This window comes from Salvelinus fontinalis, chromosome 3, assembly GCF_029448725.1.
Source record: "Salvelinus fontinalis isolate EN_2023a chromosome 3, ASM2944872v1, whole genome shotgun sequence".
In the NCBI taxonomy this organism is placed as follows: domain Eukaryota; kingdom Metazoa; phylum Chordata; class Actinopteri; order Salmoniformes; family Salmonidae; genus Salvelinus; species Salvelinus fontinalis.
In genome coordinates this window covers 73,906,802-73,922,977 of record NC_074667.1, presented here as the reverse complement: position 1 = coordinate 73,922,977, position 16,176 = coordinate 73,906,802, and the positions used below count along the sequence as shown (strand labels likewise).

The following is a 16,176-nucleotide window of genomic DNA, read 5'->3' as shown; positions in this document are numbered from 1 at the left end:
CAATCCTGTAGCCTTCTCCCGACCGTCACGTTGTACAGTGCCATATTTTCCATTCCATCCTAATGGAAACCGTGAGGTTTTTGTTTTTCATTTTTCTCTGAATAGAAACACCATGATATTACTCAAATGAATTAAGCCAAATTTCTTAAAATCAATCCCATATCCTATGTTATTACAAAAAAGGTTTTAAATTCTCTGGTAATGCCAATACGGAATACTATCAAATGCTTCTCAAAGATGCCCTCTGGTTGTCAAACTATCAATAACTTGCAGTAACAGAAAAAATGGCTGACAATTAAATGACGTGCCACACAAGGTGTGCCGCAGTATGACGCAACTTTTAAAGGAGGAACCACTGTATTGTGCAAATTTAAAACTTGCACAAGACAGTTCACAGAATTGTCCATTTTGAGAAACTTCGCCAATTTATTAATTACTGCATTTAGCTAAAATTAGATAGTTAATCCAGAGATTCTTACCTTTGCCTCGATTCGGCAGTCTCGTCCAGATCATCATGGCATTTTGTAATTATTTTTGATAGCCACATTAGCAGCTAATTAGCATTTCATTTTTGGGGAATAAATACAAGCAAATATATTGATAAAACTCACCTTGTCGTAGAGAGATTTACACGGTTAAGAAAACGTTACGCCAGGGTAAGTCTGTACGAAACGCAGCCCTTATTTTAAGTGTTTCTAAAATCCCCTATGGGAAAAATTTATGGTGGAAAAATGATTGGAACCATTTCCCTGTTTGACTGCTTTATGGGTATTATGACTCATACTGTGGTACTCTATGTGGCCGTCTATAGAAATTGTCATTCTGGGCCTTGTGTCAGTTAAACTGCAGTATCGAAGTAAGACTTTAGGAACAGTAGAAACCGTGCTTCTAGACTGGATCCCTGGTCCCTTGGGGTCTGGGATTTGAAATTGGCAATCTAATAAAGCCAGGGGCACAATTTAAAATTAGGTCAACAATTCAGCAGCTGATTCACAAACTGGAGTACAGTGGGATGTATGACAGTCAGAGGAAGACAGCAAGGTTTGAGTTGGATATTTGGTTCTTGGTCTTAATCTAAAACTGATGTGCTCTTGTTTCTGATCAACGTCAAAGTCAATTAACCAATTAACTCAACACATTCATCTAATGTACTCATTTGGGATAATGAGATGCATAGCCAATAAATGTATTTCACAGGAAGCAATCCAGTGATCAACCTATACCTCTGGTCAGTGTAAAACCTGTCAGAAACATTACACTGTACTGTATGTTTCAGAAAATTTAGTTATTCTGTTCAAAATGTGCTGTATTCAGTCAATGACATTTACACATTATATCATGCTACTCTATCTTCTTTATCCACCTGGTTGAAAACAAAGAGCTTATAGTTTTACTGAGATACATAGAGTACCAGAGAAGCCCAGCCACTCCTGGACATTTTACTTCCCATATAGACAGTGTGGGCACCATCTGTCAATGGCCACAGATGAATGGGGCTGGAAGGAGGTTAAATATGTCTCACAAGGAGCTTAAAATCAATTCGTAATGGCTCAGTTTATTTCCCAGGTCCTATTTTCTGCAACCATTCACATATACCTCTGCATGGAGCATAAAGACAGCTGCAGGATCACTGAGGGCCTAGCTGGTTGGTCAACCCACTGCAGCAGACTAGAGCTGAGATGGAATAGAACTCAGGAAACAACCTTATACACACAATCAATGACATCATGCTTCACACACCAGAGAACAGCCCGTAGGATATTAGAAACAATAACCTAAACGAATTGCAAACAATGGAGGTATTGTCCACCACCACCTGCAGTGACTGATCAAAACCCCATGCTTCACAATAATCAGGATACAGCTTTAAAATAAAATGCCAAATCTGGGGCAGCATTCAAGAGAAAGCTTTTCAAGTGCATGCAATATGAACACTGAGAGACGGTATAAAACCCCTGGAGTTTTATACCCAGCAAGATTAGCTCCATTCAGGGACAATGAGGACTGCAGTAGCAAGCAGGTGTTAGTGACAGCTGTAGTAAGGGGGCGTGCTGATGGGGAGAGGCATTGAGAGGAGAGAGGGCCGTTTTTGTTTTGTGCTGTAGAGAGCAACAGACACACAGCCAGGCTCGACAGGCAGGTTGAGGTCTGCAGGAGGGAAAAAAGTTGGTTTTACTCACCCAGCATCTGGCTGAAGAGAAGCTGCTCCAGGTCACCCAGGACAGTCACTACCAGCTCTGGATCCACCTTGAGGAAGGACGATTGGCTTCCATCCCCTTGGCTCTTGGCCTCTGACTCCACAGAAGCTCCCACTGCCTGCTTCTTGCTGGCAGCCTTGGCTTTGCTGGAGAGAATCTCATCATCAGATTTTCCGTCCTCAGGGGCTTTACTCAGGGGCTTCACCTCTGCATACGGTGCCCGGGGGATCCGGCTCTGACTGGGTCTGACCAGACCAGAAGGAGCCGCCAATGGGCTGAAGGTTTTGGGTTTGCCCTGGAAGAGAGAGTGCTCTGACTTGGAGAGGTTGCGTGAGAGCGGCGCACCCCCTCGTCCGCCTCCGCCACCCCCTCCTGCCAGCTTGGGCTTGCCTGCCTTGAGGGGTCCTGCTCCACACTTGGCCATGTCATCACACCACTTGGGCTCGTAGAGGTGTATCTTTTTCTCTGCATCGGTGAGCACGGCCAGGTTGGTCATGGACCTCTGCTTGCGGAGGTTGGAGGACACTGGAAGCCGCCCCTCAGAGCTACCTGCACGGTACACCCTCAGTTCCCCTCGTTGGGCGCTCTGGGGCACCCCCGACTTGCCTCTCTTGGCTGCCATGCCAACAGCTTTGCCCACGGCTTGGCCGTACGTTTTGGTGCTTTCCGCCCTTTCCATCTTTAAATCTCCTTCTCTGCCTCCTTTCACGCTACTTCTGAGCATGCCTCCTGCATGAAAGCATTTAGAAAAGCATCAGCAAGGAGAGAGAAAAATAGTCTTCCTTTCAGCCCCCTTATCCTTTCAGGAAAAAACAAGGAAAGGCTAACAAGGCACAGTCCTTGGATCTTTGCAGACAGATTATTCATTTTTTCCTCTCCTCATTCCCTCTGCCTCTCTCTGTCCTCCTGACAGACTGCTGCAGCAGCTGTTGCAGTGCTGCCCAGGCTCTCCTTTCTCTTCTTTCTTTCCCTGTCCTCCCTCTCTCTCTCTCTCTCTCTCTCTCTCTCTCTCTCTCTCTCTCTCTCTCTCTCTCTCTCTCTCTCTCTCTCTCTCTCTCTCTCTCTCTCTCTCTCTCTCTCTCTCTCTCTCTCTCTCTCTCTCTCTCTCTCTCTCTCTCTCCTCTCTCTCTCTCTCTCTCTCTCTCTCTCTCTCTCTCTCTCTCTCTCTCTCTCTCTCTCTCTCTCTCTCTCTCTCTCTCTCTCTCTCTCTCCGTCCTCTCTGGCTCTGTTTTCTACTCCTCCTTTCAGCAGAGCCTCCTGCCGCTGAAGCACACAACAGCAGAATGACAATAGCACCAGACGCAACCACAATCCCTCCTCCTTCCTCTGCCTGTCATCTCTCCTCCTCCTCCTCCTCCCTTTCTCCATCCCTCCTCCCTTACTCCTCCTCTGTTGCATTTAAAGATGCTTCGCTCTGCCTCAGCAGAATGTGTGAAATGTAAGGGGGCGATGAGAAATGATAAACATGACATTTTTTAAAACTGGACAGCATTATTTTGATCACAGGCTTGTTTTCACATGCTCTCGTCTCTTTCTCTAACCCTTTGTTCTTCCCACCTCCCTTTCTTCAGGCACGTTCTTCGCACACACAATTATGCATGATTTACTGGTGTGGAAATGTGGAAATGGTGGGGAAATCTGTGTCCAAAAGCTCTCAACAACTGGAACAACCAGCTTATCTGTTGATCCTGTCTGAGCTGCCTTATTGCCTAACCCTTGTTTTAATGAAAATAAATCATATATGTAAATCTACTGAGTGTTATCAGCTTTTTACTTAACTGGAACACTAGTCTAATGATGTTCCTATGATATAATAGCAATGCTGTCCGATAGGTTTCACGGTGCATCACTACCACATCAGTATGTCCCATACTGTACCAACATCATATGGAAGTCATCATTTACTATGGACATTACCTGCTTATTCACAAAACAAATTGAATAAATAGATTGATAATATTACACGTGTACCAAAAATTATTGATGGTAAACAAACAAAACAACGTGCTGATATTTTGGCAGCTGTATACAGTATGGAGGTTTTCAGGTCAGGTCCTCTTTCACTATACAGTATCCCGCCTGGATGAGTGTAACTGGGTCCCACGTACCAGCAGTGTGAAAGAGGACACACCCTGTACCACGAGGCAGCACTTTATTTTACACTACAGAAATAACTAGGTAATGGCATGGTGAAATGGTAATTACACAGTTAACCTGTTAATTACTTGTTTGTTTCTCCGAGATTCAATAAAATCTGCACAACTCGGCACAATCTGATTCAACCATATCCAAGTGAATATCAGGTACATACCAGAGGTGATACTATAAGATGTGTGGAAAGAAATGCAGGCAGCATAAGCACTAAACCCAGGGAACAGCATCCCAACCAGACTCTCTTAGTATGCGAGTTAAGTATAGCACTGCAATTACTCAACCAGCATAATTACTGTCTGTTTCATCCCCTCCCCTTAGATCATGTGTACTTTCATTTACTCTGAATGCTATTTTAGCTCCACTAATTGTGCTTCTCGATTATTTAATTAATGTATTTATTTTTTTCTTGAGACAGGTTTCTAAAATAGATATTTCGAATAGCATAATTTGTATGAATAGCGAATAAATAAAATAACACGGAGTAATGAGCTCTTTTAAGACCCTCCCTTACTGCAGCGTCTTTAATGATATTCCACATGCACACATATCTCTCAAGAGAACTCTGCAATGCTCCACAGCACATGTATGCACCATGGAAAGCATCTCCTGCATGAGGGCCGCTTCACCAGCCAGGAGGCTTTCTGATCACACATGCCCCCATTCATTAGCCTCTCCACGTTCTATAACAGTAAAATAGTACAATATATTCGACATACATACTCACGATTCTTTTTGCAATCATATGTATGTCTATAGTATGTGTGTATGATGAATCTTCACAATTGTGCTTCTAGTATTTGAGAAATCAAGGAAGTATTTCTAGGTTGTGCTCAATTGTTCTTATCCAGGATAACCAATCAACTACTGGTAAAAAACACTGCATGACCTGCTTTTCTTTGCTTTGATGCAACTGACCAGTTTGTTACAATGCCTTGAGGGCCCTTTCCCACTCCACTCTCCCACTGTGCCTACACGCTCCACTGGCCTGATATGTGGGTCCCGGGGCGCCTGGGGTTCTTCTGAGACCCATGAAGTCATTTGATGGGTCTTAGCGAGGGGGCCTGAAAACAATGTAACGTCTTGTTCTGGCTCGTCAAAAGCAATACCCCCACGCTGAGTCCATTGATGATGACCTCACTCCTCACTCCCAAGCTGCTCTGACAAGCTTGGTTCCTGTTGTGTAGACATTGTGGATGGGACTAAGTTGATTACAACATGTTGAAAGTATTTTTTGTGTGAACATATTTATAATATGTAGCTGAAAAAATTGCAATTCCAACAAGTCCTTTCTGCCTCAGCAACACTGGTGCATACCCAACATATGAACTGTGCATGAGTCCTTGCAAGGAGAACGTTAGCACTCAAAAGTAGCTTACGAAAGTCTCCAAAAATGATTATGACGCAGTCAGCTAATTATACGGCTAAGTAATTTCCTGATTTTTCTGGACATTGTAACATGTCTGAGTGCTGGGTTAATGTACTAAGACATTGTAACATATCTGAGTGCTGGGTTAATGTACTAAGACATTGTAACATATCTGAGTGCTGGGTTAATGAACTAAGACATTGTAACATATCTGAGTGCTGGGTTAATGAACTGGGACAGTGGTTAGAAAACTTTTTATAGTCCCATACCCCTTCAAACATTCAACCTCCAGCTGTGTACCCCCTCTAGCACCAGGGTCAGCGCACTCTCAAATGTTGTTTTCTGCCATCATTGTAAGCCTGCCACATCCGATACATTTATTAAACATAAGAATGAGTGTGAGTTTTTGTCACAATCCGGCTCGTGGGAAGTGACCAAGAGCTCTTATAGGACCAGAGCACAAATAATAATGTAATAATAATCAATATTGTTGCTCTTTATTTTGCCATCTTACATATTAAACCTTATTTGTTCATCAAAAATTGTGAATAACTCACAACGGGTTAATGAGAACGGTGTGCTTGAAATGATGCACATAACTCTGCAATGTTGGATTGTATTGGAGAGAGTCTCAGTCTTAAATAATTTTCCAAACACAGTCTGTGCCTGTATTTCATTTTCATTCCAGTGAAGGACGAGAATCCACTCTCACATAGGTACGTGGTCGCAAAGGGCATCAGTGTCTTAACCTGTTTGGGCTGCAGGGGCAGTATTGAGTAGCCGGATAAAAGGTGCCCATTTCAAACGGCCTCGTACTCAATTCTTGCTCGTACAATATGCATATTATTATTACTATTGGATAGAAAACACTCTCTAGTTTCTAAAACCGTTTGAATTATATCTGTGAGTAAAACAGAACTCCTTTTGCAGCAAACTTCCTGACAGGAAGTGGAAAATCTGAAATCGATGCACTGTTCTAGGGCCTGCCTATAAATGTCCTTGATATATATCAGTATACATGCACTTCATACGTCTTCCACTAGATGTCGACAGGCAGTGAGAGAAGAAATAGAGTGTGTAACTTGATCTGGGGTCAAACAAAAGCTCTTTGTATGACATGTCACCAGTTTCCTGTTTTCTGGAGAGCGCGTGAAGGGACCTGGTTTTGCCTTCTGTACAGCTGTCGTTATAGATGACTAATATCTCCGGCTTTGATTTTATTTGATACATGTGACAATATCATCGTAAAGTATGTTTTTTCGGGCCTCCCGGGTGGCGCAGTGGTCTAGGGCACTGCATCGCAGTGCTAACTGCGCCACCAGAGTCTCTGGGTTCGCGCCCAGGCTCTGTCGCAGCCGGCCGCGACCGGGAGGTCCGTGGGGCGACGCACAATTAGCATAGCGTCGTCCGGGGTAGGGAGGGTTTGGCCGGTAGGGATATCCTTGTCTCATCGCGCTCCAGCGACTCCTGTGGCGGGCCGGGCGCAGTGCACGCCAGCCAAGGGGGCCAGGTACACGGTGTTTCCTCCGACACATTGGTGCGGCTGGCTTCCGGGTTGGAGGCGCGCTGTGTTAAGAAGCAGTACGGCTGGTTGGGTTGTGCTTCGGAGGACGCATGGCTTTCGACCTTCGTCTCTCCCGAGCCCGTACGGGAGTTGTAGCGATGAGACAAGGTAGTAATTACTAGCGATTGGATACCACGAAAATTAGGGAGAAAATGGGATAAAAAAATAAAAAATAAAAAAAATATATATATATGTTTTTTCAATATAGTTGTATTAGATTATTACATTTTTTTCGGGACGTTAGGCGTGTTGCGTTGTGTGCCTTTGTTCAGGAAGGAGAGTTTCGCGCCACTTTGCTAGCTCTCCGTGCTAATTGACTGGAGAAGAGGACATTCTAAATCCAAACAACGATTGTTCCCGACAAAGGACCCCTTCTACAACATTCTGATGAAAGATCGTCAAAAGTAGGACCCATTTTATGATGCTATTTCATATATCTCTCGAACATGTGAAATAGTCGTTTGCGCCCAGATTTTGGGTACTCTCTCGCTATACCTAAGCTGGATGTCGTAATGAAGTTATTTTTAGAATTATAACACGGCGATTGCATTACGAACTAGTGTATCTATCATTTCCTATACAACATGTATTTTTTAGTAACGTTTATGTATAGTTATTTGGTCAGAATAGTTGAGTGCCATAAAAATATCCGCACATTCTGGGAAAAAGATACTACGTTAGCACAATGTATAACCACTGATTTCAGCTCTAAATATGCACATTTTCGAACAAAACATAAGTGTATGTATAACCTGATGTTATAGGACTGTCATCTGATGAAGCTTATCAAGGTTAGTCAAAAATTATATATCTTTTGCTAGTTTATTCGCTAACGCTAACGTGCCTATTGTTATCGCTAACGTACCTTGATGAATGAATGCGGTAGTGTGGTAGGCTATTGTAGTAAGCTAATATAATGCTATATTGTGTTTTCGCAGTAAAACACTTAAAAAATCTGAAATATTGGCTGGATTCACAAGATGTTTGTCTTTAATTTGCTATACACCATCGATTTTTCAGAAATGTTTTATGATGAGTATTTAGGTATTTCACGTTGGTGTCTGTAATTACTCTGGCTGCTTCGGTCCTATTTGTGACGGTAGCTGTGATGGTAGCTGCAATGTAAAACTGATTTATACCTCAAATATGCAAATTTTTCGAACAAAACATAGATTTATTGTATAACATGTTATAAGACTGTCATCTGATGAAGTTGTTTCTTGGTTAGTTTGTTTGGTTCTTGGTTAGTTAGGTTGGTTTTGTGCATGCTACCTGTGCTGTGAAAAACGTCTGTCCTTTTTTGTATTTGGTGGTGAGCTAACATAAATATATGTGGTGTTTTCGCTGTAAAACATTTTAAAAATCGGACATGTTGACTGGATTCACAAGATGTGTATCTTTCATTTGCTGTATTGGACTTGTTAATGTGTGAAAGTTAAATATTTAAAAAAAATATCTTTTGAATTTCGCACTCTGCCTTTTCAGTGGAATGTAGGAGGAGTTCCGCTAGCGGAACGCCAGAGCCAGACAGGTTAAATCGATTTTTATTTGGATTTCATGTAATAGATATACACAAAATAGTCCAAATTGGTTAAGTGAAATGAAAAAAATTACTTTTTTTTAAACAGTAAAGTGGTGCATACATATGTATTCAACCCTTTTGCTATGAAGCCCCTAAATAAGATCTGGTGCAACCAATTACCTTCAGAAGTCACAAAATTAGTTAAATAAAGTCCTCTTGTGTGCAATCTAAGTGTCACATGATCTGTCACATGATCTCAGTATATATACACCTGTTCCGAACGGCCCCAAAGTCTGCAACACCACAAAGCAAGAGACACCACCAAGCAAGCGACACCATGAAGACCAAGAAGCTCTCCAAACAGGTCAGGAAAAAAGTTGTGGAGAAGTACAGATCAGGGTTGGGTTATAAAAAAATATCCGAAACTTTGAACATCCCAAGGAGCACCCTTAAATCCATTATTTAAAAAATTGAAAGAATCTTGCACCACAACAAACCTGCCAAGAGAGGTCCGCCCACCAAAACTCACAGACCAGGCAAGAAGGGCATTAATCACAGGCAACAAAGAAACCAAAGATAACCCTGAAGGAGCTGCAAAGCTCCACAGCGGAGATTGGAGTATCTGTCCATAGGACCACTTTAAGCCGTACACTCCACAGAGCTGGGCTTTACAGAAGAGTGGCCAGAAAAAAGCCATTGCTTAAAGAAAGAAATAAGCAAACATATGGAATAAGATACTCTGGTCAGATGAGACAAAAATTTAGCTTTTTGTCCATCAAGGAAAACCCTGTGTCTTGCGCAAACTCAACACCTCTCATCACCCCGAGAACACAATCCCCACAGTGAAGCATGGTGGTGGCATCATGCTGTGGGGATGTTTTTCACCGGCAGGGACTGGGAAACTGGTCAGAATTGAAGGAATGATGGATGGAGCTAAATACAGGGAAATTCTTGAGGGACCTTCACCTTCCAGCAGGACAATGACCCTAAGCTTACTGCTAAAGCAACACACGAGTGGTTTAAGGGGAAACATTTAAATGTCTTGGAATGGCCTAGTCAAAGCCCAGACCTCAATCCAATTGAGAATCTGTGGTATGACTTAAAGATTGCTGTACACCAGCGGAACCCATCCAACTTGAAGGAGCTGGAGCAGTTTTGCCTTGAAGAATGGGCAAAAATCCCAGATGCTGGATGTGCCAAGAGAGACATACCCCAAGAGACTTGAAGCTGTAATTGCTGCAATAGGTGGCTCTACTAAGTATTGACTAGTTACAAAGTATTGACTAGTTGACTAGTGAATAGTTATGCACGTTTTTTTTTGTCTTATTCTTGTTTGTTTCACAAGAAAAAATTGTCAAAGTGGTAGACATGTTGTGTAAATCAAATGATACAAACCTCCACAAAATAAATGTTAATTCCAGGTTGTAAAGGCAACAAAATAGGAAAAATGCCAAGGGGGGTGAATACTTTTGCAAGCCACTAAATCTGAGTGCTGGATTAATGCACTAGGACATTGTAACATATCGGAATGCCGGGTTAATGAGTGAGGACATTGTAACATATCTGAATGCTGGGTTAAAAACGTATTTGGGATCGGTGCCCCATCCATGGGACGGTTGAGCTAACGTAGGCTAATGAGATTAGCATAAGTTTGTAAGTAACAAGAAAATTTCCCAGGACATAGACATATCTGATATTGGCAGAAAGCTTAAATTCTTGTTAATCTAACTGCACTGTCCAATTTACAGTAGCTAATACAGTGAAAGAGTGTTTGAGGAGAGTGCACAGTTTTGAACATAAAAAGTTATTAATAAACAAATGAGGCACATTTGGGCAGTCTTGATACAACATTTTGAACAGAACTGCAACGGTTCATTGGATCAGTCTAAAACGTTGCGCATACACTGCTGCCATCTAGTGGCCAAAATCTAAATTGCAGCTGGGCTGGAATAATACATTATGGCCTTTCTCTTGCATTTCAAAGATGATGGTACAAAAAATACAAAAGAACGGTTGTTTTTTTCTTTGTATTTTCTTTTACCAGATCTATTGTGTTCTCCTACATTACTTTCACATTTCCACAAACTTCAAAGTGTTTCCTTTCAAATGGTACGAAGAAAATCCATATCCTTGCTTCAGGGCCTGAGTTACAGATTGGGTAAGTCATTTTAGGCAAAAATCGAGAAAAAAAAGGGACGGATACTTAAGAGGACATTGTAACATATTTGAGTGCTGGGTTAATGTACTAGGACATTGTAACATATCTGAGTGATGTGTTATTGGACTAGGACATTGTAACATATCTGAGGACTGGGTTAATTAATTAGGACATTGTAACATATCTGAGTGCTGGGTTAATGAACGACGACATTGTAACGTGTCTGAGTGCTGGGTTAATGAACTAGGACATTGTAACATATCTGAGTGCTAGGAGGGAGACACCCTTCCTCAGGAGAGGCCAGGGCGGACCAGCATCCAGAATCCAGCCTCCTGCCGCTGCTTTCCCACACATCTCGAGACTAATCTGACTCTACGATTGACCAGCTGTGTGTGTGTGTGTGTGTGTGTGTGTGTGTGTGTGTGTGTGTGTGTGTGTGTGTGTGTGTGTGTGTGTGTGTGTGTGTGTGTGCGTGTGCGTGTGCGTGTGCGTGTGCGTGTGCGTGTGCGTGTGCGTGTGCGTGTGTGTGTGTGAGTAAAGAGGCTATGGGGTGGACAGCTCCACAGCTGCCAGTGAACTGGAAAGTCTGTGTAATTATTCTGTGACGGCTCAGCTGCTGTGGCACAACCATGATGATGTTGCAACATATCAAAGATACAAAGGAACGTTCTTGCCCAATGTGTGTGTGTGTGTGTGTGTGTGTGTGTGTGTGTGTGTGTGTGTGTGTGTGTGTGTGTGTGTGTGTGTGTGTGTGTGTGTGTGTGTGTGTGTGTGTGTGTGTGTGTGTGGTGTCAAAGAAAAGCAGAAGAATCCTTGATGTCCTACCATAAAAATACAACTCCTTTCAAACATTAATGAAATCATTGTGCTGAGTGGAATGTGAGCCCCAGGGTCCAGGATATTGTAAAAACCTGAATAGTAATGTGAGTTCATTTTCTTCTCCCAACTTTCCCCATATGCTGAATATTAGTATATTCCTGCTGAGCTCAATATGCTGGAGACCTGTAGAGGAAGGCCGATGAAAACTACTAAGTCATCTTGCTCGTTTCAAGTCTCACCAAAGTGATTGTCTTTCTTCCTTTTTTTAACCTGGGAGTGTTTTGTGTGCTGTCATAGAAGTAATACTATTATATTGTTCCTGGACATACCACCACCAATTTCAAAATGTTAACAGGTGTTGTTTCCAATATGGCTGCCATAGATCAGCTGGTTTAACCAGGTGGTAAGGGTAGGCAACAACACATCTGCCACACTGATCCTCAACAGCTGGGGAGCGTGCTTAGTCCCCTCCTGTACTCCCCGTTCACCCACGACTGAGTGGCCAAGCATGACTTCAACACCATCATTAAGATTACTGATGACACAACAGCCTGAACACCGAAAATGACGAGACAGTCTATAAGGAGGAGGTCAGAGACCTGGCAGTGTGGTGCCTGAACAACAACCTCTCCCTCAATGTGAGCAAGACAAAGGAGATGATCGAGGACTACAGGGAAAGGAGTGCCAAACAGGCCCTCATTAACATAGACGGGGCTGTAGTGGCGAGAGTTTCAAGTTCCTTGGTACCGGTACCCCTTTTATATAGCCTCGTTATTGTTCTCTAATTTTATTGTGTTACTTACATTTGTTTTACTTTGTTTAGTAAATATTTTCGATTTATACTCTGTTTCTTGTTGGTTAAGGGCGTGTAAGTAAGCATTTCACTGTAAGGTCTACACCTGTTGTATTCGGCACATGTGACAAATACCATTTGATTTGATGAAGCTAAACACTGATTACACTGACGAAGCCACACAGAGAACATTCTCAATATGGAATAAACATATATCCTCTCAATATAGAGCGGACCTCTGTTTACCCCTTTATCAATACAGTCTAAGACACAGTGATGGGTTGGAAGAGACCCCCAGGGCTGTCCTGAGTGGACGAGAGGCACTTGCTGACAGGAGGCGAAAGTGCGTTCCAGATCAAATCACTGGGTCCCTCAGTCCTGCATCTGTCCATCCGGCCCTAAAAACCACTCAACCACTCAACCTCCCACCACCCTCTACCAGGGGAATATAGTGATGGGCCATCACCCTCTCTCAGAGGAATACAGTGAGGGGCCACCCGCAGCCTCTCTCAGGAATACAGTGAGGGGCCACCCACAGCCTCTCCCAGAAGAATATAGTGAGGCGCTACCACAGCATCTCCCAGTAGAATACAGTGAGCGGCCACCACAGCCTCTCCCAGAAGAATATAGTGAGGCGCCACCACAGCCTCTCCCAGAAGAATATAGTGAGGCGCCACCACAGCCTCTCCCAGAAGAATATAGTGAGGGGCCACCACAGCCTCTCCCAGAAGAATATAGTGAGGCGCCACCACAGCCTCTCCCAGAAGAATATAGTGAGGGGCCACCACAGCCTCTCCCAGAAGAATATAGTGAGGCGCCACCACAGCCTCTCCCAGAAGAATATAGTGAGCGGCCACCACAGCCTCTCCCAGAAGAATATAGTGAGGGGACACCACAGCCTCTCCCAGAAGAATATAGTGAGCGGTCACCACAGCCTCTCCCAGAGGAATATAGTGAGGGGCCACCACAGCCTCTCCCAGAAGAATATAGTGAGGCGCCACCACAGCCTCTCCCAGTGGAATACAGTGAGTGGTCACCACAGCCTCTCCCAGAAGAATATAGTGAGGGGTCACCACAGCCTCTCCCAGAAGAATATAGTGAGTGGTCACCACAGCCTCTCCCAGAAGAATATAGTGAGGGGTCACCACAGCCTCTCCCAGAAGAATATAGTGAGTGGTCACCACAGCCTCTCCCAGAAGAATATAGTGAGCGGTCACCACAGCCTCTCCCAGAAGAATATAGTGAGCGGCCACCACAGCCTCTCCCAGAAGAATATAGTGAGGCGCCACCACAGCCTCTCCCAGAAGAATATAGTGAGGCGCCACCACAGCCTCTCCCAGAAGAATATAGTGAGGGGCCACCACAGCCTCTCCCAGAAGAATATAGTGAGGCGCCACCACAGCCTCTCCCAGAAGAATATAGTGAGGCGCCACCACAGCCTCTCCCAGAAGAATATAGTGAGGCGCCACCACAGCCTCTTCCAGAAGAATATAGTGAGGGGACACCACAGCCTCTCCCAGAAGAATATAGTGAGGGGCGGCCACCACAGCCTCTCCCAGAAGAATATAGTGAGCGGCCACCACAGCCTCTCCCAGAAGAATATAGTGAGGGGCCACCACAGCCTCTCCCAGAAGAATATAGTGAGGGGCCACCACAGCCTCTCCCAGAAGAATATAGTGAGTGGTCACCACAGCCTCTCCCAGAAGAATATAGTGAGAGGGTGCCACCACAGCCTCTCCCAGAAGAATATAGTGAGGGGCCACCACAGCCTCTCCCAGAAGAATATAGTGAGGCGCCACCACAGCCTCTCCCAGAAGAATATAGTGAGGGGACACCACAGCCTCTCCCAGAAGAATATAGTGAGGGGTCACCACAGCCTCTCCCAGAAGAATATAGTGAGGGGGGGTCACCACAGCCTCTCTCGATCATCACCATAATTAAGAGACACTTCAAAGACTTTATAACTACTCAGAAGGCTTTTATAACTACTCAGAAGGCTTTTATAACTACTCAGAAGGCTTTTATAACTACTCAGAATGCTTTTATAACTAGTTAGAAGGCTTTTATAACTACTTACAAGGCTTTTATAGTGAAAGTGGTTTTCTGAGTTCCTTTTCTCATTATCTGCATGCTGGGTGTTCCTAAACAGTACTAATCAGGGCAACACTTAGGCACCTCTCTCTCCATTACAGGCTCAGAGTGACTTCCATATTCTCCTTTCATATTCTCCTCTTACTGTAGGCCCATGTTAGTTATACTGTAGGTTGACATTGTGGTTTGTTGTAGACAGGGATGTTTGCAAATTGATATTTTTGTCAGAATGACTATTCCAATGTCCAATCCTCATGTCCCCCAACAGTCTGAAAACTTGGTACTAAACATTTTCACAGACATGTCACTGTGAAATGAATCACTATGCTCCTATTCAACATTTGAAGATGCAAAACAAATACATGCTCCGGTAAGAATAAAACAGACATTGGAGTTTAAAGTTAAGATCTTCTAATGGCTTTTTAAACAGTTTTGACATACATTTCACGGCAAGTGTACTCTCGAGATGTAGAAACATTTCGGAAACAGTAATCTGCTGTATGGGATTTAAGAGTGATTTTGACAGTCGGGAAAACATATTTTCCCACATGTGCGTTTACGAAAAACTGTATTTATATAACAGCAGCAGTGAGATGCAGTTGTGACAAACTGCTGGAGGAGATCCTAGGTCCTGATGTATAAAACAGGTGGGGAGTAATGAAGTGTTTACTGTACTGTATGTTGGCAGACACTGTAGTGAGAACTAGTGAAACGGGCGGTGCCTATTAACCTGTTGGGGATGGGGGCGCTGTTTAGACTATTTATGCTAATTGGGTAATTTTTGAAACGGCTTCCCACAAAATCCTTGATCGTACAATATGCATATTATTATTATTATTGGATAGAAAACAGTCTATAGTTTCTATAGGAGTTGAAATTTTGTCTCTAAGTGGAACAGAGCCCATTCTACAGCAATTTCCCTGACATGGATTCAGATTTCAGAAATGTTGGCCACTGTTCTGAAGTCAGTTAAAAGGGCACTGATATTGCTATGACTATACGGACACTTCTTACGTCTTCCCCTGGATGCCTTTACGTGATGACGATTCCAATGGGGTCGATTGTGCGTTCACAGGCCCTACAAATGAAAAAACCCTGAGGCTAGTCATTCTTTTGGAGCTGCGTCATGCGCCTAGAGGACACCGGCCCGCACCTGTTCCAAGCATTAGTGAAGGGGGTAATATTACTCGGGTCATGTTTCTACTCGTTATGGGAGTTAAAAACATCATAAGGTAGTTAATTTAAAGCGTTTTATAGCAATTTATATCCGTTTAGTGCGATTTTGGGACATTTTTTTTTGAAACGATGTGAATAGTTGGGCACGCTTTTCAGTTCATCCCGAACGCAGTTGGCATTTCCACATGGCAAGAGGACAGCTTTCCACCAAAAGACGATTTCTCCCAAGAAAGGATCCTTTGCCCAAGATACTGATGGAAGAACAGCTCAAGGTAGGACATTTTTATTATGATAAATCGTGTTTCTGTCGAAACATTTTAGTGGCCTAGGACGCC

The 16,176-nt window shown here is 43.5% G+C and overlaps 1 protein-coding gene across 11 annotated transcripts in view; it reads right to left on the bottom strand.

Moving 5' to 3' along the window:
* LOC129851436 (neuron navigator 1-like) overlaps positions 1-16,176 on the bottom strand; it is a 151,330-nt gene that overhangs the window by 98,140 nt on the left and 37,014 nt on the right. For 3 of the 11 annotated variants that reach the window (XM_055917970.1, XM_055917972.1, XM_055917974.1), the window contains exon 1: positions 2,181-3,044. The exons of the other annotated variants lie outside the window; for them this stretch is intronic. In XM_055917970.1, coding sequence (XP_055773945.1) covers positions 2,181-2,922 — 742 coding nt within the window. In that variant the 5' untranslated portion in view covers positions 2,923-3,044. Of the gene's footprint in view, positions 1-2,180; positions 3,045-16,176 lie in introns of those variants that run through there. 11 annotated transcript variants of the gene reach the window in all.